Here is a 21,876-nt window from a genome sequence, read left to right as displayed (position 1 = left end):
CTTGGCGGCGGGCGTTCTGTGTCTCTTGCGGCGCGCTGTTACCCCCCATGCCCACACACGTCCCAAGTTTGTGCTCCCAAATCATGAAGCCATCATGAAACACGACAACCCTCACATCTTCAGATAAGCATCCGCGCATCCTGGGTGCCGGACGCTGCAAGATTTAAACTCGGACATCATGCAAGGGCACCCCCCTCTACGACCCTCTTACTACTTGGGAATAGGCCAGATCTGTGCACCAAGGTAAATACAGAAGAGGCTTAGGGCAGCCCCCTCCCGAGGCTAGACAGGCAGAGTGCGGCGACATTTCAAAGGGTAAGGAAAGGGCCTCATCCTGTTGCTTGGCGGTTGATTGGGTTATTGTTTCGGTGCAAATCGGGAGAATTCAGTCTCTGTCTGAAGTTTGAAGACAGGCCATCCTCGACAACACACACGATACAAGATATCGATGAGTGATACTCGCGCCGGCTATCTACCGGGCTGGGCGTACGAGGCTTAAAGACTAAGTAGATCAACTGTGTTTTGTGCTGTGGCCTCTTTTCCGTGCTTTTCCTCCGTCTCTTCCATTCTTCCCGTGTTTCCCCCCCTCATCCCACCCTCCTTCATCTCGCCAGAGCCTCATTGTCACTGCCCTGAGATACTCACATCACATCCGTACCAATCCGGCCGCTTACATCCCCCGCCATACGTGAAGCTTCTCGTCGCCTCACCCTTGGCGATGTTCTTGGCAGCCACTACCCTGCTGTAGCAGATCCCGCCGGAGGAAACGCATTCCGCACCAGTAACGCTCAACCCCCACCACTACACCACCCACAAAACCACTGACTCTGGGCAGAGCCAGATCTTGTGTTGCATACGGGCAAGGAACCCGACTCGCGTGCTTCTCCTGAACCATGGACCATGACCCATCTGTCTCGGTGACGCCCGGCACTAGCTCGGGTCAAACCCCACGGGTCCTCCAAGCCAGTAAACAGCCCTAAACACCTTTAAACTCACCTTTGCTCCGTGGATCAAAACAGAGTCAGGGGATCATCCCCCACGGCTAGATCTCATTTGAAATGGCCCGTCCGGTCCATTGTGCACCCACTTACGCCGTGGGCTCTCTTCTTCTGCGCAGAAGCCTGTGAAGAAGCCGTAGCAGCGCGCACGGATAAGAGCTCCAAGTCAAGCTGAAGCGGGCAGTTCTTACACAAGACATTCGTCGAAAGGCCATGCCCCTTGAGTCCGAATCTGGTCACGATGGTTTTACGATTTTCCGCTTCGTTTGGAACGCTTCTACCCCGCCACAGCGGAAAAAGCCTTATTCACTTGACTCCTTTTTGTTGATCAACAAGCCCCCTCCCACCCCGACCGAAGCTTCATTGAAAAAGGATAAACTGGCGAAACTCTAGGTGCATCGTATGATAAGGTAGCGACCGGGGAACCGATCAACTATGCCAAGCGGGATGTTTGTCGATCGAAGCTTCACTGTTTTCACGCAAATCCTATGACCCCGCGATGGTATGGAAACCGTATAAGGCGGATAATCAAAAGCCAATTCGACACCTCATGTCTAGGTACGAAAACGATAAACAACTCGTTAGCGAGAAAGGTAAACAGCCAAATAATAAGCAAACGAGCTGGGCAAGCCGCCCGACCGCTCGCTCCCTCACTCAAATCAAGCACGGGTATCTCAGCATCCGCTACTCTGTCCAGAGTCCCAAAGTCCAAACACCGCCCCAGCCGTCTCTTCCACGGACGGTAAAACACGCGAGTAAACTCCCTCCTCCTCTCTGCTCCTCCTCTTGCCGAGTCCCCCTCGCCCGAACTATCTTACCGTCCGTTTTGACGTCGGCCGTACCTTATCCCTTCCCTGTCCATCCATGCAATGCGTCCATCATGCCTCACTCTTCTTCCATAGCCAATCCGCCTCAGACGATGACACCCAAGGCCTCCATTCCCAATACCCCCATGGCCAAACTCAATCCAGCCCCCGCAGCGGCAACGCCCACTAGTCCTGGACCAGTGCACCGCGCCGCGGCGACGCCTCCGGTGCTTGAGCTGGGTAACGCTACCCCTCCCGTGGCCGTCCCTCCGGCCCCGCTGCCGCCTCCGCCGCCGGTGACGCGACAGCTCGCCGTACAAGGCAACGCAGAAACGAACGGCGTAGGCGCCGCGGTGCCCGTCTCTACCGTTCCTGTGACCGTGAAGACCGGCGACTGCGAAACGGCCGTCACGTTCGGGGCGGCGTTGGGTGCGTCGACGTTGAGAACTGCGTCGATCATCTGCACTACGCCGTTGGCAATCAGAATATTCGTCTGGATCAGCCGTGCCGAGTTGACAAAGATGTCGTTGTTGAACAAGGTAATGTCCAAACTCTTGTTCCCAGTAGCGGCGGTCGCGAACTCGGTCCCGTTCTTTAGGGAAGACGCCTGCACTACCCGTGAGGGTACCAAGTGGTACTGCAACACCCGGCGCAGCGCATCTTTGCTCATACCGGAGAGCGTTCCCGCAACCTGCTGGAAGGCAGCGTTCCTCGGCGCGAAGATGGTGACATTAGGCATCTCAGCAAATTCGGGCACAAGGTCGGCCGTGTACAGCGCGCCGAGAAACGCCGTCAGATCCTGATAGGCGTCGCGGGCGGTGGTCTCGAGTCGTGCAGGCGTGACCATGAGGCTGTCGATGATCTGGATCAGCCCGCCGTCAAAGGCGACGTCCGTCTCGAGGACCGTGGTGCGGGATGCGACGCCCGATGTGATGACCACATCGTTGTTAGGCTGTTTTGTGACGAGGACGGTTTGGCCGCCCGTCACGTTGGAGTAGCGCGCGTCGGTGAGCAGGGTGGAGATGATGCTTGAGTCGCCTGGTGAGAAGGCGTTGAAGGCGACTTTGGAACCGAGGATGCCGTATTGGAGGGCGATGGCGATGGCGTCCTTGTTTGAGTCCCAGCCTTGGCCTTTGAGGTATGCTGCGTCGCTGGGGGCGAGGATCTAGCGTTGGTAACATGGTCAGTAACTACGTTACGCATTATAGTCAGGGCTTTTTGACGTCTATGCGCTGGGCTGTTGCCGAAGGGTTATGATCCAGATGGATGGTATGCATCAAATGTCTTTTCCTTGACTGGTCTGAAAATGGGGCACGGGAGCGAAAATAGGGTGAGCCTTACCGTGACGCCGGATTTGGGCAAATTTGAGAAGATGTCTGCGTTATCCTGCAGTGGAAGTTGTCAGCTACAATTACACTGGATATGGAGGAGGTTCAACCAAGTATTGAGTCCACATCGCAAGCTCGCCAAGGCACCGAGGTCCGATCGTTAGTTGCTTGTTGTGCATGCAATGCGCAAGAGACATATGTCTCGGACCTGGGCCCGCAGATGAAGGTGCGTTGGAGATCTGAGCGTGTAGTCATGAGTCGCTATTCTCTTTACCTTGACCAGTTCGCGGAACGTTGTCAGATTCGCTTGCTTGCTGAGTGCTTCTTCTAAAGTCTGGGCTGCGACTGTGGATATGCCTGATACCACCAATGCGACGGTAGCCCACAGGGCGTTTGTAGATGGCTTCATCGTCGGGAACGGCTCGCGTATTTGCTTGAGAGGAATTAAAATCCGGAGTCTTCAAGAACAAGATTAGAGACTAAGAATCTGAATGGTGATTTGTCAGAGAAGAGGCGATGGCGGCGCAATTATAATCATCTGCTGCATGCCCGGCACAACTGGCAAACGACACATACAATCGTCGTTGCCAGGACGAGAATGTTTGTGAAATCAAGGGATCAATAGATGAAAGAAACAAAAGAAGGTCTGACAGAAACTCCCGAGCGTGGGACAGGATGCAGATGACATTTTGAAGGGTAACTAGCTAAATCTTCTTCCTCCTTTCGACCTTCCCAATTTGCAATCCCGCATCCCGCATCGAAGCGGCGACGCGGGCCTGGACCCCTGGGTTGAAGCAACGGGACAGGGTCGCAATGCAGCATGGCAATAGGATCGCTGGCCCTTTGCTGGCGGACCATTTCGTGGCGTCGTTCAACGCGACCCTGGCACCATTTTTCGAACAATCAAACACGCCGTTTGAGTCTTGACAACTCTTTAAGCTTCTCAGCTCTTTCCCCGGTTGAAATTAGGCTTGAAGGAGCTGAGATATCAGAAAGCAACCAATTCGGGGGTGGCGTTCGACTCTTTGCGACTTTGCAGGATCGTGCGAAAACGTGGTGAAAGGGTGATGAAAGGAAGCTTAGGACGCTGCGTGGACAGGTGCAATTAAACTGGAAGGGCTGAGAGATGGTCAAAGAGGGAAAGGCGGCGCGTTCGTTGGGGTGTTTGGCTGCGCTGCCACGCTGGTCAGCTTTTAGCGTCATGTTCTTGTGCCTGGACTAGAGCCAAGAGGGTGCATCGCGCGTGTGTTGTCGACGAACGGGGGTGTCTGGGGCCTCTCTGGGGAAAGGTCATTCGCTGGAAACTCCAATGAGAACCAGTTGAATGACACACAAGCAGGACAAGATTAAGCAGAGTTGGATGTGACTATGAGTCTGTGCCTGGATGATGGGCTCGGAGCAGCGCGGGAGATCTTCATTATGTGGGCGGAATGTGGGCAGCTCATGTTCAAAGAAGATTATGGACGAGGGAACTCCGTCAGTCCAATTACTCAGTCTCCTTCAAGTAGGATGGTTGATGGACACTACCGTGAAGGAGTAGTCAACTCCCGACGCCATGTCCTGGATGTTTGAGCTGTCAACCGGGATGTTCTGAGTAAGAACCACAACCAGATCACCAGGCTATCCGTCAGGCCCTGGATGGTGTTCGAGGTATTTTCGGGGCCTCGAAACTGTTCAAAGACCAGGGGGCGTAAATCGGCGGCACGGCTCAGCTGCCAAGCCAATACCCTGCATCTAATTGAGGATCGTATGTCAGGCTGCAACAAAATGAGACTGAAATCGGCCACGACCGGGTTGACGACGAAAAGTGGCCGGTTTTATGGATATCAACCATACTTTGCGATAGTTCTAGGCAGTTTATTACGCTCTCGGATTTCTACAATCATCGGCCCCGCTTTATTATCGGCAGACCCGACCCGGTTTTTCGGCGCTGCCCATGCCGTGTGGATTCCGGCTGTCAGCTTCGGTGGGCTCCCTTGCCGTAAAGAGACAGTATATTTGTGGCTTAGTAGTAATATGCGCCGCTTACGGAGCTGTCGGTGATGATCATGATAGGCTTCTCATGTCCACAGCCACGGTTGGTGATGCAATCGAGCAGAGGATCCGCTATTTGGGACTTTGGTATCAGAGTTTCTGCACGCTGTGCTCGCTACCTACGACGAGAATGGGGCTACAAAGACATCCTAGTCTGCACATCGATGATCATGTCGAGTTACTCTCTCTAGAACTCATTTCAATGTTCCAGATCAAACAATGTCTTACCCTTCGGAAAAGCAAAAGGAACCGGTGAGCTCTTCCGCCGAAGATACTAGCCTAGGAGCACCTCCTCCATCCTACGAAGAAGCCGTGCCGAGCGCCGCCCAAGATGACCTACCAGAATATGGCAAACTATCAGACGACCTCCACGCCGAAGCCGGGCACTCATCCTCCACAACTCTCACAGCCGCGACACACAAGTTCCCGCCCACGGTAAACTGCTACTTCCAATGGGCCTTCACAAGAACCTTTATCCTCGGCCCCTCCAACGAGGAGAGGCTCTTCGCCGCCTCGCCGCACGCGGGCTGGCGCACCAAGAGACGAGAAATCATCCTCCATGATGGGCCTACGGACAAGCACCCCGTCCTCGCGACGATCGGCAAGTGGTGGGCCGCAAAGGCTCAGACGCCTGCGACCATCGTAATCCCGCCCCAGGAAGAACGCGGCGAGACGAGCGGGTTTGAGACGGAGATTACCGGGGTGCCGTGGGGCTTGGATCAGAGTTCCGCCCGCGTGTTTTCGATGACCGTCGGGGGGAAAGATACCGGGACGGAGGCTAGGACGGAGAGGTTTCAGTGGAGGGGCAGTCGTGGCGGGGAGGTCTCTGAGCTTGCTCACGGGGGCACGTATGGGTGGAAGTTGGTTAGGTTGAATGAAGTTGCCGAGGGCGCCGGAGGGAGTAGGCGGGAGAGGGAAGCTGGATATACGAGCGATGGGCATGAGATTGTTGCTATTCTGGCGACGAATTACAAGAGTTTGACAAAGGGGCTAAAGTTCTCGTTTGCTGGCTCGGGATTGACGGGGATGTTGGGGGAGAAGTGGGAGATTGTTACGGTCGCGACTGCGTTGTGGACTTGGTATACTCACATTGAGGGCACTGAGGGTTCTTAATCTTGATGACGGATGAAGCTGGGAGAGAACTGCCTTTGCATTCAACATATACCCTTCATCATTGCATGCCCTGTCTATTAGAATACCAGGATTTCGTTTTCAATCTATGACGTATGTTCATCCAGTTATTAACCGCCTGTAGCAAACCATCTCAAATCTGAGAAACCGTGGAATGGGCCATATGACTCTTCCGCCGCGAAGCAGTGACAAGAATCTGAAGTTGTAAGACAAGAACCGGCTGTCAAGGGATAGGTGAAGGGGCAATCAAGAGCTTTCCCCGGGTTGAGGGCGACGATCATCCGACCGCCGCCGACGGAAGTGCTTTCCGTCATTTTCGGCATCAACCCCGCAGTCAAGTAAGAAAACCGCTCCTTAGGTAATCACCATGTTTGTCAAACGGCGCGTTGTCGATCTCATGAAATAAGAAGCAACTTCTCCTCAACACGATACCAAAACACAACCTTCAGCTTCCCAGGTCTTTGCTCAGAAATGGAGTATCACGAGCCATGGCTGACGGAAAAGCAAACGCGCGAGAAGACTTTCCGTGATGTCATCGCAATATGCAACGACGGCAAAGACTTCACCGGTTTGGGGTGGCTCATCGACACGACAGGTATGCCTTCTGGCTCACGAGATGGTGACTGGAAACCAAATTTCGTAAGGCGCCTCAATGAACCCTTTGGACCAAATAGCGCCAATGTGGTGAAGATCGATATGCTTCTGCTCAGTAACGATAACGACTTCTTCGCCCGTCTCATCAACAGAACGACGCTCAAGGACTCCAACGAGGTCTTTGAGTTCCAGGAAATCGTCCTTGCTAGTTTCATACGGGATGACGGTGTTAAAGGTTGGCGGTCGTTACGGGACGTGGACGCAATGTCCAATCGCCAATATTCAACAGTCCCTGCTTCGCTACCTCCACCAAAAGCCTCGGCAGTGGCCCCTATGACGGCGGAGAAGCTGAAGGAATTCTATAAAAGATACATTGACTGTATCAATGAAAAGACAATGGAACGGGACTTTGACCAATTTTGCCAGCCGGAGCTTTTGCACAATGGTCGCAAGCTCTCGATCGCCGAGTACATACCTCTGATCAGCGAGAGCCAAGATGCGATTGAGGGCCTCGAATTCTGTGCCTACCCTGTCATCGCGGTTGAAGAGACGCAGCAGATCGCGGCGAGAATCGAGTTCACGGGGACCCCCGTCAAGGAATGGGGAGGCGCGAAGCCTAATGGCGAAGGCGTCTTCTTCGAGGAGTTTGTCATTTATCAGCTCGAGGATGGGAAGATTTCGAGTGTATGGTCGGTCGTGGACTTGGAAGCTTATCGAAAATGCATGGGTCCTGTACTCACGTACGATGAGCACTTGCGCGCACCTCGTGAGAGGATTTCTGAAGTGGACATAGACAAAATTTGGGGTACATAACACCTGTTCTTGCCGAATCTGAGCATAACATATCGTTTATGACGCATTGGTGCCGGAGAAAACAGCCTCTTATTGTACTAGCCATTGAACACAAACTCGCGTTTTGATAACGATTGGCTTCACTTCGCTATGGTACATCGGTAAGCTTTCCGCAACCGGCTTCCCTTAGTTTACATGATGATACATATTGCCGGCTGTGCTTGATGAGGGGCTTGAATCAATGTCCACTGGGACTGAGCTTGGACGTATCCCGTTAGCTGACCTCCTCCAGTTCTCCATGTTCCTGCGCAAGCGGGTGATGCTAGCGAAGCCGTGTCTCTGGCTTCGCCCAAGGATGCTAGTTAAGGTAAGGTACTTTGCTATTAGCTAATACCCGGTCTTATCATATGCGAAAGAGAGTTTAAGGCCGAGTTGAATATAGAGAAGGAAGCAGAGTTGACCAAAGATGCCAGACAAGAGAAAGTTCGCGCAATGAGATCGAAAGAGTGAAACCCTTACCTGCCCTTTCACACACGCGGAGGCTCGTGGCAAGTGAAAAAAAAAAAAAAAAAAAAAAAAAAAAAAAAAAAAAAAGAAAAGGGAAAGAGGGAGAGAAAAGAAAAAGGAAAAAAAAGAAAAAAAAAAAACAGAAAACACATTCCCCCCTTTTACCACCCCCGGGCGGAGAGGGGGGGAAAAAAAAAAAAAAAAAAAAAAAAAAAAAAAAAAAAAAAAAACGGCAGATGAGGTACCAGGCGAATGCCCAGAGATGATGCTACATCTTGCATCGAAGCGGTCCAACCCAATCTCAAGAGCCCAGGCTTTACTGCGGGGTGTTGGCATACGGTATGTAAGGCTAAGGTAATGGGAAGGACTTGATGACTGTTGAACTGTTGATGACTTGCTGCCCCACCGGCATCAGGAATTCACAAAACCCGAATACACTATGATCAAGTCATGATGCGTGCCATGCTCTCATCTAGCGCCAGGGACAATGTGCTCGCGCACATGGGGCAGACACACTCTCTTTGGCGGTAAAAAAGAGAGCCCCGATATTGTTGTTGATGCGCTCGAATGAGAGGACGCCATCGCCACGCTCGGAAACCGGTAGATGACGAGGGTGGATCCGGGGGATATCCCAGACCAGGCCGCGGACCGCTCCCTCTTTCTCCAACTTCCCCTCATTCTCTTCATCTCAAGAAGTCAAAAGTTCTGCCCTTGTCACCATGTCCTCCTCCTTGTCCTCCAGGTATTTCCCCACAGGAGCGGAGGAGGGGAAGCTTGCAAGGGGGGGTTAAATAACGTTGTCCTACTTTCACGTTCGCGCGCGAAGCTTCAGACATCAACCGGTGCGCGGCCGATGTAACGGTACTCTTCACAACTTGTGCGCAAACACCCAATCCAAGCTGCTGTTACTTCTGCTCCGGACCATAGACCCTTGCTCTTTCAGTGCTCGCAGATGAAGACGCGAAATATCAACCGAGCTGAAGCAAAGAAGCCCCCCCTGGTATCCGTAGAGTCCGCGGGGCGAAATCTTGCCAAGACTGCTCGTCCTCGGTCCTGAAGCCACCGACAAGCGACGCTCACGATGTGGGTTCTGCCGTCTGGGCGAAGAGACGTTCACGCCGGGTGCCACCTTATCTGAGCAGGATGCGGGGTGATCAGGCACGTCAGGAACACCGCTTCATTGCGAGGCGATCTTTTCCAAAGGCCCTGTCCATCCGGGCGAAATGAGCACATGTTCTTCCTCCACCCGGTTCGCATGCGATGCTACGCAAGTATGGCAACATTCTCCCCGGTCCATGGAGTCCCTTGGGGATCAGCTCATCGTGTACCCGTGGAGCTTGGGGTTCCTTAAAAAGAGGATGCCCCTTCGTAGTCGACTTGATGGTTCCTTCTGTTTGACACCCTCGCGTCGTTGCAACCTCAATCTCAAGCAATAGGGAAGCAAACATGGTGTCGCTCAAGTCGGCCATTCTGGCCGCTACTTACGCCGTTTCGGCTGCTGCTGTCGATGTCTCCATCAAGGCATCCGGTGGCAATGCCACCAGTGGCCACCAGTACGGATTCCTCCATGAGGTTTGTGAATCAATGCCGTCTCTTGCCCGGAGGTCTTCCAACTAACATCTGCATTTCAAGGACATCAACAACTCTGGTGATGGTGGCATCTATGCCGAGCTGATCCGCAACCGAGCCTTCCAATTCAGCCCCAGATTCCCCGTCTCCCTCGACGCCTGGCACGCCATCAACGGCGCCAAGCTCACCCTCAAGAACCTCACCGAGCCCCTCTCTGCCGCCCTCCCCGTCTCCGTCAACGTCGCTGGGGGCAACGGCTCCGGCGCTATCGGCCTCGAGAACGATGGCTACTGGGGCATGGACGTCAAGGTGCAGAAGTACACTGGCTCTTTTTGGGTCAAGGGCTCGTACGACGGTGTCTTTACTGCTAGCCTCAAGTCCGCTCTCAACGAGGACGTGTTTGGCTCTGTCGAGATTGAGTCCAAGGCATCGGCCGACGAGTGGGTTGAGCACGAGGTTGAGCTCACTCCTGAGAAGGATGCTCCCAACAGCAACAACACGTTTGCCATTACCTTTGATCCTGCGGTATGAACCTCTTACACATCTCCAAGCTGAGCCACATATACTGACGACTCGCTTTTAGGGCGCTGCCGACGGCTCGTTGGACTTCAACTTGATCAGCCTCTTCCCTCCCACCTACAAGGGCCGTAAGAACGGTCTTCGTGTTGATATCGCCGAGGCTCTGGCTGGACTACACCCCGTAAGAATCTTGCCCAATCCTATCAAATTACAACAAGAACACGCGTCTGACTGGTAGACAGAGCTTGCTCCGCTTCCCCGGTGGCAACATGCTGGAGGGCTTGAACAACGGCACCTACTGGGACTGGAAGGACACTCTCGGCCCCCTTAAGAACCGCCCCGGTTTCCAGGGCGTCTGGGGCTACCAGCAAACCCACGGCCTCGGTCTCGTCGAGTACCTCGAGTGGGCATTGGACATGGGTCTGGACGTTGTCATCGGCGTTTGGGCCGGCCTCGCCCTCAACGGCGATGTGACCGCAAAGGAAGACCTCCAGCCCTTCATTGACGACGCCCTCGACCAGATCGAGTTCATCCGCGGACCCGTCGACTCCAAGTGGGGTGCCCGCCGTGCCGAGCTCGGCCACCCGGAGCCTTTCACGCTCGAGTACGTCGAGATTGGCAATGAGGACTGGCTCGCCGGGTACCCCGGCGGCTGGACCTCGTACAAGGAGTACCGCTTCCCCATGTTCATGGAGGCTATCAAGGCCAAGTACCCCGACATCACCGTCATCTCCTCCGGCGCCACCACCGACGGTGATGGTTTCGAGATTCCTGCCCCTGGCATTGGTGATTACCACCCTTACCGCACCCCCGACGCTCTCGTCGACGAATTTGACCGTTTCGATAACGACATTGGCCACATTGTCGGCGAGGTCGCTGCCACGCACCCCAACGGCGGCACCGGCTGGGACGGCGACCTGATGCCCTTCCCTTGGTGGATCGGCACCGTCGGCGAGGCCGTCTCCCTCATTGGTTATGAGCGCAACGCCGACCGCATCCCGGGAACCTTCTACGCTCCCGTTCTTCGCAACATGAACCGCTGGCAATGGGCCGTCACTATCGTTCAGTTCGCCGCTGACTCGGCGCTGACTACGCGGTCAACCAGTTGGTTCGTCTGGGAGCTCTTTGCCGCACACCCGCTGTCGCACACCCTTCCCACCGTCGGCGACTTCGGCCCTGCTTACTGGGTCGCTGGCAAGAACGAGGCTAAGGGCAGCTTGATCTGGAAGGGTGCTGTGTACAACACTACCGACAGCGCTGATGTTGATATTAACCTCGCGTTTGAGGGTGTCACTGCTGGCACTACTGCCTCCCTGACTGTCCTGACCAACCCCAGCGGCGATCCGTTTGCGCACAACGATCCCCTCAACGGTGGTGAGACTACTGTCGCTAGCAACACTACTACTGTTGTAGCCAACGCCGATGGTGTTTTCACTTTCAGCCTCCCTGAGCTTAGCGTTGCTGTTCTTGATACTGAGGGTTCCAAGGGTAACCAGACTGCTCGCGCTCTTAGACGCTTCCACGCATGAAATATGCGGAAGACAGAATAGTTGACCCCATTGTGTAATGCGTCCTGCGAAAGTTGAACAAGACATATGAATCAATAAGAATATTGAACAAATGCTTAACTCACGTCTGCTGCAGTGACTTGTTAACTATCAAGACCACACGGCCAAGGCTCAAAGGTGATTAAGCGCGGGGCATACTTGTGTCCAGTCCTTGATACGCTCAGTGCTGCAATGATATGCAAGCAAAGGATGTCTCTCAGAAACGGCTCTGAATCAGTCTTTTTTAATCAAGCCTCACTGGGATGAACTTGCTCAAAGGTGTGAAACAGCACATGCAGTCTACAATGAGGCTGTATGGTTGTAATCGGGGCTTTGTGTCTGGTGCCATGCGGGCTTACTAGTAAGCCGCTGACTACCAGATTTCGACCTTGCTTGCCTATGACACACAGCACTTTAGTAATTTATTCAGTTATAGGACCATCAAGCTGGACGAATAGCATCGATGGCGATTCAACCCCAGCAGAACCATTGCGAAGCCACATTAGGTGCATGTATACATACATAGTACTTGGATCACCTGATTGATTCACTTGGGCGATCAGGCTCCGGAGCTGACAGCATGGCCTTTATCAATTTTCCAGACAACACGAAGATGATCATTTCTTTTCCGAGCGCACCATACTTCATTAGTTGCCGAATTTACTTCAACATCCCGTATCGCGATGTCTAGATGGCACGAACGCGGCTGCTCCCGGCCTGATGTTGTGGTCTGCGGCGGCCTTCCATGCTGTCGATTTTGCTACGGAGTAGCATCGATTGACGATGTCCAGTTTGACACTTCTCTCAGATCGACACAAGCTCCTGTCCGTGAAAATAACTCCAAGTACAACCTTCGGTGGCCTTCTTGCGTTAACTACACCGACTCTGGACCAGAAATCCCGTCGGACACCTTTGCTAGCTCGAGCTCAAGCTCTACCTTTCCTCTCGGAGGAGGGTCAACCCCTCTAAGAACAAATTCTCCCTCGAAGAGATCAGACCCGCCTTCGAAAGAGTTCCCGACGGCAGAAGAGTCACGGACGAAGCGAAGAAAACTCTTGATCGCTGACGAGTTGTATCGCCCCTCAAGATGCTACCCGATGCTGTGGGGCAGCCGGGAAATACGAATGTTGGAACTCGACTCAGGAGACAACGGTAGCATTCTGCATGGAAATTTTCATAATGTGCTGTTGGAATCCAAGAGGGCAAGATATGAGGCCCTGTCATACACTTGGGCCGATTCTTCTGGAGACTCTGTCAGGCGCAGACCAATGTTCATTGGACCATACTGGGATATCATCCCCATTACTCGGAACTGCGAAAATGCTCTCCGTAGCGTTCGACTGTTTGGCGGTAGCTCTCGGACTATTTGGATCGATTCTCTATGTATCAATCAGGACGACAAGGAAGAGCGAAATGCTCAAGTCGCTCTCATGCCACAGATATACGCCACGGCCATTGGGGTTTTGGCATACCTTGGCTCAGCTACTGATGACAGCGACAGAGCCCTCACGGCTATATTCAACTCACTGTCTCATCGCAACTGTGGTCACAACGGGGAAGAGAGAAAAGCTTGTGCAGAATGTGAAGGACCTATCCAGATGCTTCTTAGTCGACCGTACTTCCGGAGGCTGTGGGTTGTTCAGGAAGTTGTTCTGAGCAGAAAGCTGACGCTTTACTGTGGCTCAAGGTCAACTCCTTGGCCTTTCTCGGGAATGTTGACCCCTTTCCTTCATCACTCCTGGATGATCACGCGGGACAAAGCTACAATCTGTCCTCTACAAAATCTTCTCGGCCTCATGATAGACACTAGCGACTGTTTATGCAAGGATCCCCGGGACAAAGTATTCGCTCTGCTAGGCTTAGCCTCGCGATGGAATATGTGGCCAATCTACCCCGACTACAAGCTTACCGTAGAAGAGGTCAGCATTGGTATTGCGGCATATTTGACGCAGAAATGTGGCCTCGGCTTGGCCGTTCTTCTCTTTGCAGGTGCAAACCGAGCTAGGCGGAGCACTCTGCCCTCCTGGATTCCAGACATACAGGTACCGTTTCGTAAACGGGGCAGTGGTGGAAACCTTTACGAGCGGCTCGTAAAATCCGGAAGAATTGAGGGGAGTGAGAGGTCCAGGCTCGATAACGCCGTATTGAACATGGGAACTCTCTTCTTGCAACTGCCCTCTCCCTTCGATATCCATATCATGTCGCGAAGCGGATACTTAGAGGTCACGGCAATCAGGATTTGTAATCTTCGAAGCTTTTTCACCGAGGACGGTCGATATCGGCATTCATTTGTTCGACCTGGATTCAAAAACGGTCCGGAAATGAAAGTTACACTAATTCTCCCAAATCCATCACGCATATACCGAGAGACCAATGCAGCTGACGTCTCCCACCTCATACAACAAAATGACAATATTGTCTGGCTTCACGGCATCCACGGGTATGCAGTGCTACGGTCAACCTGTGCCTCTTCAGCTTACCGTCTCCTGTGTGCCTGTGATCTACAATTTGAAGACCTCGACACAGGTGAAGTAGCAAAAAACATGAGCTGCAAGCCTTTCAGCCTAAGCGAGCAGGCACAACTGGAAGAACATAAAAGGTATCTCATTGAAGGTTGCCGTTCCATTATTGGAGAAGACTGTGTGCAGCGGATGTTGGAGTTGCCAGCAGAGCCTCTCTTGTTGAAGCTCGTCACATATATCGCCCGCCATAAGAGCGATTCAAAAATGCGCCTTTGGAAGATATGGAAGCAACTCGAAGCCAAATTGAAACCATACCTTGAGGATGAACGGGGGATTCAGCTACTGTTTCGTAGCATAACTGGGGCAGAGCATATCACGCTTGGAACTTGGCAAGACGGTAGGCCTCGACAGGCCTTCGTTTACAAAAGTTGTATGCTGAGGTCCTCAGAGTCCCTCTTAACCCTCCTATGGTCGTTGTTACCTAAGACGAGGCACCGCGCCAATAAAGCTGTCGATGCGGAGGAAGTCTCACTTTCGGATGAAGAGCTACTGAAGGGCTTTCAAGAGTGGGCGGACATAACTAGCGACCTCTTATTTGCCATGGCCCATGCTACTGAATACGAGGACGAGCATTGTTTTGGAATTCGGTCATCTGTGGAGATGCAACAACTCTGGCTGAACGCATGGGATAGGTTCGAAAACAAGATGCTACCTCAACGTAGCAATATCATTGGGACCATGGAGGCCATTACTTGTACCTTGAAATTATTTCCGCACATGGAGCAGGAACATGAACAGTCACGCCCTTCCATTTACATAGATGAAAGGCTGAAATCTCAAACAAAGGAGATAGCGTGGTCACACTCTACGAGAGACTGTTTGTGGAACTGGGAAGTAGTAGGACGCAATTTCAAGAAAAAGTGGGAGATCTTGCAGCACTTGGGCCAACACCAGTGGTTAGCTTCATGGCGAGATGGGCCAACTGATAAGCTCGATGGACTGGAGCAGCAAATGTCGATTCGCTATCGACTGAATTCTTTTGGATTCAACCTGACTTTGCCTTCGAAAATTACGATCCAGTAAGTTCCGCTAGATTATCAAGATCAAACATCGAAATAGGAATGATAAATGAAGTCCGAGTGGTCGCAATCTCTCTGCTTTCTTGATCACATCCAACTAGGACTTTGCAGTTGCGTCGGATTGCGCTGTAGGCGTATGAAACATTGAATTCCAGGTTCTTCACGGATAATGGGGCTATATTAATAGGAATCGGTTTGGTAGTCAACATGAAGATATTGATAAAAGACCTCGGAGTTCGCCAGATAGAAACACCATCGTGTCGGTTTAAGATAACTGGCTCGGCTTGCTCAAGGAGCACCGCCATCCGAAAACTTCAATTCTTGACCGGAAACACCCTTGAGCACATTTCCAATACCCGGAACTTCGCCGTTTCCTCCTTGCATAATCGCAGCATAGTTGTCAGCAATGAGCTGGATTCCGGAGTCAAACCCTTTCTCGTCAAATTGACAATGGCCTCCCACGGGCTTGTTATTGGCTGTCTGAAGCTTGTTGATTGCTTCTATTTCCATTCCCTTGTCCTTGACAACCTTTTCGTACGCCTTCATGGTGGCAGAGATTGATCCTTGCAGGTGCTGAAGTTCCTTCTGGGTGCTTTGATAGTGAAGTCGAGTTTTCATGAGAGCGTCGCGAGAGGACTGCGATACTTCGACACGGGGTTCCATGGCACCGCAACCAAGCATCACCCCATTCCCGGCGAAGTTACCCATATGCGCCGGCATGAAGTATCCGGAAAGCAGAAGGGACCCGCCTGAGATCCCAGAGAAGAAGACATTAGAGGAATTGAAGGCCATGTACTTTGGCAGGGTCTGGAAGACGAGATCGTTGACTGCTTGAGCGTGCGCCACGCCGTCTGTGCGATTGAACCCAGAACCCCCTCCCCAGTGGAGGTTTCTGTCCGGAGAAAGTACTGTGACACCCGCCAAATTGTTTTTTACGCCTTGATTTGGCATTTCGAAGAAAGACGAGCCGCTGTCACCGTGTAGCAGGACGTGAAGCCCGAGGTTGCCCTTCGCGCCTGTTGTCTTGCCGCCCCCGGGTACCTTGCTTGCTGTTGTAAATTCACCTGCTGGACCACTGATGCGGAAGCGAATTTTCAAGTTGCTAGCTCAAAAATTAGCGCTTGCTCCGCTGAAAGTGCATAGCGGGGTTATTCTTTCCAAGCTTCACTTACTTGATTGTTTCTGTAGTATCAAGAATAATGGAACCATCCTTTGCGGGCATAATACCTTGAGGTATCTTGTTCGCTCTGTCGGCAGGAGATTCTCCACCTGTCTGCTGTGGCAGACACTGAACCCCACTGAAGAGAAGGACAAGCGCTAGCGTCAGTGCGCGCTGAAAGTGGAAGACCAACTCCATCGTAACTGCTGTTGATAATTCGAGTCGCTCTAGGAGGCAGGCTAGATAAGACGATAGGACCTGGTTCCTGAAATTGGGAACGGGAGGCCCAAGACCATATATCCATTCTTTCAGTTGCTCTACAAAACACATTTTCCTCACTCACGAACAGTGGTGATGGCAATTTTACCACGAAGGTTTCCTCGCAAAGAGTTTCATCTGAACTATCGAGGGATGTTTTAGGTCGGATTTGAGGCTCCCGGGGACGGGGACGAGTAAGGTGGAGAGCCAGCAAACAGATGAACAAGGTTTCGACTCGCATAGGTTCGTTCGTGATTTGTGCTCTACCCTGAAGTTAGGCATGCTGCATTGAGCCATGGGAAGCCAGTTATGTTAACAAGCAACATCCTTGATACTGCGAGGTTGCCATGAAACTGTTGCAAACACAGCTCAACAGGCGGTAGATGCCTTTACTGCATTGACAGCCCCAAGTTGTGAAGTTGTTTTTCTCATGGAGGAATCACGTTGAATCTCAACCGTCAGTCATGGCAATCTTGATAGCGGAATGTGTGATGGATCCTGCTCAGATCTTCGCAAGGAGTAGAGCCAATTGGGGGGGAGCGGTTCGATATTCCAGGCAGAGCACCGGCGGTGCTGTCAATAAATGGAAGTTAGGGTCGAAAATTGAACATGGTCGACATATCACAGAGCCAATTTCCTGTAAGCTTGAGCCATTTGCTAGATCTCAGAGTAGTCTATTGCTGTTTCTGGCGCCTCTTCAGAAGAGTTAAAATGCTGCGATAAAGACTCCGGCCGGGATTCGACCGGCCGACGGCTCACATCCGCCCCAATGATCCAGTGCCAGTGGACCGAAGAGCCCCCACCAAATGTCCCCTCCTTCGGACGACAGCGCACCGATGCGGAGATCTGTGGTCTTGGTCCTTTCGAATAAAGATCGCAGCTTGACAACTCATACGTATTGCTGGTTTTCAATCCGACGTTATTGTTATTTCCAAGTCCTTCAAACCAGCAAACAATACCTCCAAGATGTCGATGTCTACTGAAGATTGCGCAAAGTCCCGGGAAGGCTTCCCCCGCCCGTTCCCCAACACACCATCCAACGTCCTAGACCAATTGAGAGTGACGGGCAAAGTCATCGTGGTCACTGGTGCTGCTGATGGTATTGGCTATGCTGTTTCCGAGGCCATGGCAGAGGCCGGCGGCAATGTTGCCTTGTGGTACAATTCGTAAGAAAAGGCCTCTCTGGCATACTGCCTTGTCTTTGGAGCTATTCGATGGCTAATGACGTCACAGAAATGATGCTGCAATTCAAAAGGCACAAGATCTAGCAAGCACACACAGCGTCAAGACCTCGGCTTACAAAGTGGATGGTTAGTTTGCCGGATTGTTGAATTAGTAGTAGGAATATGAAGGCTAACATCCATTCAGTGTCCGATTCCAACCAGGTTCAAGAGACTATTGCCAAGGTATTGAAAGACTTTGGCAAGATTGATGTGTTCGTTGCAAATGCTGGTGAGTGATGCAGTGCTGGCCACACGCTTTGGTTCTGACCTACTTGTGACTAACTTCATGCAGGAATGGCCATTTCAAAGCCCATTCTGGAGCAAACCCTGGATGAATACAGGAAACAGATGTCGGTAAACGGTAAGTCGGCCAAGACACGCTACCTTATAGAATTTCCGAGCTAACACAATTATCAGTGGACGGAATCGTGTACTGCTCCAAGTATGCTGGTGAAGTATTCAAGAGCCAAGGCTTCGGCAATCTCATCATCACTTCGAGCATGAGCGGTCACATCGTCAACGTCCCTGTTGATCAACCCGTCTACAACGCCACCAAGGCTTACGTCACGCACTTTGGAAAGTCCCTAGCCCGCGAGTGGAGAGAGTTTGCCCGTGTCAACATTGTATCTCCAGGATTTTTCGACACCAAGATGGGTGCTGGTCCAGATGCTCTGCAAGAAGCATACCGCATGGCAGCTCTGGGAAGACAAGGCCATACTAAGGAGATCAAGGGCCTATACCTGTATCTGGCGAGCGATGCTTCTACTTACATGACTGGTAGCGATGTCCTTATTGACGGCGGCTATGTCTTGCCTTGAGCGGCCATACGTCAAGAAGACGCGGAGTCCAGGGGCTACGATTCAAAGCGGTAGAGATAATAGAATGCGCTCGATATCCATGACTCTTCTCATACCACAGAAATGATATTGATGAGTTCATGGGTGGGCTCTATTTGAGAATTGTATGGATAATTGACCGTGAACTACAGGCTATCGACTTAGTTATTTCGACGCGCAGACACCCCTCACACCCTTCTCATTGTGCAAGTGCCCGCAGATCCTCCTCAGAGCGCTTTTATCTTATTATACTTGACCTGAACACCTTCACAGGCGCGAGCTGCCGTGCACAAATTTCTTATCGAAGTCGATTCCAAGATCCTCGAGCACTCTCTTAGCTACCGGACGACCACCTCCCCAGACACCTCCGCCTGGGTGCATGAAAGGTCCGGCAAGGTACAGACCCTTGATTCCAGGCACGCGGTACTGAGCGAGGGCAGGTGTGGGTCGGTTGATTCCCATTTGGTCTGCCGCCATAGAAAGACCGGCAATGTCGCCGCGTTGGAAACTTGCGCTGTCGGACTGATGGTCCGGAGGAGTAACAACATGATAGGAGCGAACGATGTCGGGAGTAAAGTTTTCTAGGTACTTGGAGAAGTACGAGAAGACTCTCTGCACCCAGTCATCCTTGATGCGATCCCACGCAGCCCAGCCGCCGTCAGCAGGCTCTGACTTGCACATGACAACACAGTGAAGCAGCGACTTGCCTGGCGGGCAGCGAGTCTCGTCACCTGAGCTGATACAAGAGGCGCCGATCATGATATTCTCTGGGAGGATTCCTTGATTCATTTCGTCGTAGCTCTGGATAAGGTCTTTGAGGTTTCCTGGGCAGCAAGTGTTCATGACAGCCTTGTCGGCGATTGGCCCTGCTTTAAACTTGAGCGGGCGTTCGAGAGCGGCGTGAACGACGAGAAGACTGAAATCAGAGGTGCGGGTATTCGAGGCGGCCGAAATGACTGAAGGGTCGATTCCGTCGACGAGGTGACCGAGATTGTGAGGATGAATTTGCCCGATGACGGCGTCTTTTGCCCTGAGTTCTCCAAAACGAGTTCTGACCCCGACCGCACGCCCGCCTTCGGTGATGACTTTGATGACTTCTGTGTCCAACTTGACGTCGCCGCCGTGGTCTTTGAGACAACGAATGACGGACTCTGTCCATACAGATCCAGAGCCTTTGGGAACGCAAAGGCCATACATGTCGAGAAGTCCAAATGCCAAGTAGGCCATTAAGCCCGTGCCGGTCGATTTTGGATGAGCAAGTTGAATCTCAGTTACGAATCGCAGCAACGCAACTTGTAGAACCTCGCTTTTGAAGTATCTCTGAATGATCTCCAAGGAGGAGCTGGTCGATGCCATGACAATTTCCTCGGCTGATGGACTGCTGGCAATATCCGCCGACATGTCGCGGGGAGGTTCGAACATAGAGGGTATCAAAAGCTCGGTGATTTGTCTACATTTGTCCACAAATACATTGTAGGCATCGGCATCTTCCGACGAGAACTCTCGAATGGCATCGACGGTCCTGTGACGCTCTCTGTAGATGGGTAGGACCTTGTCTTCCATGACGATGGCATAGCATGGGTCTAGCTGCTTGTAAATGAGGCCGTACCGAGACTGCAGACCAAGTTCATCATGAGTGATCATGGGGTTTGCGAGAATCATTTGATGAATGGCGCTGTGACGTTCGCTGATAAATCCTGGCTCGGCCATCTGCAGGCTGGCCACCCCACCTCCGGGGTAAGAAGCCTTTTCGAGGACAAGGACCTTCTTTCCAGCTACCGCCAGATACGCGGCTGCGGTCAAGCCATTATGGCCGGATCCCACGACAATGATATCCCATTCAGTCATGGCTGGCGAAGAGGTGAATCTTCCCACTTTGGAGAAATCGGTGGCCATGGTGAAAAAGGAGCGCGGTAGGTAAGTCTTCCAAGTGAAGGGGAGCTATCGGCTAATGGCACTAATAGTATCCTAATATTCGACTTATGTTGAAGTAAGGTGACAGAGGAAGCAAGTGAAGATAGAGGAATATAGCATGAAGTATCTAGAGAGCGTATGGCATCATGAGTCGCCTTTATAGTCAGTACATTTACACCAGATTAGTCCCCGCACCCTGAAGGACCGAGGCCAATGCTTTACGTTGACACCCTAGTTGTTGCAATCTAAAGGTGCTTTACACATTTCTCCACCAATTTTGACATGCGAATACCTCGTATGGGACTAAGGAGCGCTTGGTCAATCTGTACCTGAGTTGTCAGGTGGCGTAGAGCCAATGGACGACCTTTTTCTTACTAGTGACATGAGGGTCGACGCTTCGATAGGTGTGACCAGGGTGCATCCTGTACGGATGGGCGACTGCAACACGAATCGCTGGTATGAGCCTCTGTTGCTACACCGCAAATCGGCGACGGACAGTTCATAGAAGCCGATCTTTTTATTCGGCCAAATCGTGATCTGACACGCCGGTAGTTGACTCGGGCCGTCTCGTGCATCCGCGTTAGATGCCATCCCCACAAACTCTGTCCCCGCGATTCTCTATTCCGAGAGGGGTATATAGAGCTATGAAAGTCCCCCGCAGCCTCCGAAAAACACTCGAGCTCTTTGTGGCAACTACCCCACAACCTCCGACGACACCAGCCTACCTCAGCAACCACCCGTGGCAACTCCATAACAGGTCGGAGACTCAGAGTTGTAACAGAATACGTCTACGTTCTACGTTTCCTACTTCCGATGGGGTCGAAGCGAGACCATGGCTCTGAAATGTGACATCTGTCAAGCCGAGTTCCGCCGTACGGAGCATCTCAACCGCCACTTTCTTCGTCATCTCGGCGTGCGCCCTTTTGCGTGCCCGACGTGCACCGCTAGCTTTGCCCGAAGGTAAGATGTTCTGAGCAACACGAGTCTCGCATGTCATAGGTTGATAGGTGTACAATCGCCTCGTTGAGGAGGCCCTACCCGAATCAAGTGGCTGATCTTCAACCCCGGCAGAGACTCTCTTCAGCGTCACATGCAGAGTCATGTAGACGTTGACTCTCCA

The 21,876-nt window shown here is 52.3% G+C and overlaps 8 protein-coding genes across 8 annotated transcripts; 5 read left to right on the top strand and 3 right to left on the bottom strand.

Annotated features, from left to right (window-relative positions):
* Positions 1–1,910: 1,910 nt before the first annotated feature.
* CABS01_02212 (fasciclin domain-containing protein) lies at positions 1,911–3,541 on the bottom strand (the record flags this gene model as incomplete). The annotated part of the gene is made up of 3 exons (XM_060535590.1): positions 1,911–2,969; positions 3,146–3,190; positions 3,407–3,541. 3 exons carry the CDS (start codon positions 3,539–3,541, stop codon positions 1,911–1,913), a joined length of 1,239 nt encoding a protein of 412 aa, XP_060395895.1.
* Positions 3,542–5,385: 1,844 nt separating this feature from the next.
* Positions 5,386–6,279, top strand: CABS01_02211 (uncharacterized protein; the record flags this gene model as incomplete). Its single annotated transcript, XM_060535589.1, has 1 exon — positions 5,386–6,279. The coding sequence occupies one exon, from the start codon at positions 5,386–5,388 to the stop codon at positions 6,277–6,279; it is 894 nt and encodes a 297-aa protein (XP_060395894.1).
* A 489-nt stretch (positions 6,280–6,768) lies between these two features.
* Positions 6,769–7,704, top strand: CABS01_02210 (SnoaL-like polyketide cyclase; the record flags this gene model as incomplete). The annotated part of the gene is made up of 1 exon (XM_060535588.1): positions 6,769–7,704. The coding sequence occupies one exon, from the start codon at positions 6,769–6,771 to the stop codon at positions 7,702–7,704; it is 936 nt and encodes a 311-aa protein (XP_060395893.1).
* A 1,932-nt stretch (positions 7,705–9,636) lies between these two features.
* On the top strand, positions 9,637–11,807 carry CABS01_02209 (alpha-L-arabinofuranosidase; the record flags this gene model as incomplete). The annotated part of the gene is made up of 4 exons (XM_060535587.1): positions 9,637–9,762; positions 9,823–10,284; positions 10,343–10,459; positions 10,521–11,807. The coding sequence occupies 4 exons, from the start codon at positions 9,637–9,639 to the stop codon at positions 11,805–11,807; spliced, it is 1,992 nt and encodes a 663-aa protein (XP_060395892.1).
* Positions 11,808–12,508: 701 nt separating this feature from the next.
* CABS01_02208 (heterokaryon incompatibility protein) lies at positions 12,509–15,370 on the top strand (the record flags this gene model as incomplete). The annotated part of the gene is made up of 1 exon (XM_060535586.1): positions 12,509–15,370. The coding sequence occupies one exon, from the start codon at positions 12,509–12,511 to the stop codon at positions 15,368–15,370; it is 2,862 nt and encodes a 953-aa protein (XP_060395891.1).
* A 284-nt stretch (positions 15,371–15,654) lies between these two features.
* CABS01_02207 (uncharacterized protein) lies at positions 15,655–16,723 on the bottom strand (the record flags this gene model as incomplete). The annotated part of the gene is made up of 2 exons (XM_060535585.1): positions 15,655–16,468; positions 16,539–16,723. The coding sequence occupies 2 exons, from the start codon at positions 16,721–16,723 to the stop codon at positions 15,655–15,657; spliced, it is 999 nt and encodes a 332-aa protein (XP_060395890.1).
* Positions 16,724–17,749: 1,026 nt separating this feature from the next.
* On the top strand, positions 17,750–18,824 carry CABS01_02206 (short-chain dehydrogenase; the record flags this gene model as incomplete). Its single annotated transcript, XM_060535584.1, has 5 exons — positions 17,750–17,949; positions 18,017–18,093; positions 18,152–18,235; positions 18,299–18,367; positions 18,424–18,824. The coding sequence occupies 5 exons, from the start codon at positions 17,750–17,752 to the stop codon at positions 18,822–18,824; spliced, it is 831 nt and encodes a 276-aa protein (XP_060395889.1).
* Positions 18,825–19,109: 285 nt separating this feature from the next.
* On the bottom strand, positions 19,110–20,738 carry CABS01_02205 (uncharacterized protein; the record flags this gene model as incomplete). The annotated part of the gene is made up of 1 exon (XM_060535583.1): positions 19,110–20,738. The coding sequence occupies one exon, from the start codon at positions 20,736–20,738 to the stop codon at positions 19,110–19,112; it is 1,629 nt and encodes a 542-aa protein (XP_060395888.1).
* Positions 20,739–21,876: the final 1,138 nt, after the last annotated feature.

Source organism: Colletotrichum abscissum (genome assembly GCF_030869225.1).
Source record: "Colletotrichum abscissum strain IMI 504890 chromosome Unknown Scaffold_4.1, whole genome shotgun sequence".
In the NCBI taxonomy this organism is placed as follows: Eukaryota; Fungi; Ascomycota; class Sordariomycetes; order Glomerellales; family Glomerellaceae; genus Colletotrichum; species Colletotrichum abscissum.
This window is presented reverse-complemented; position numbering and strand designations above follow the sequence as displayed.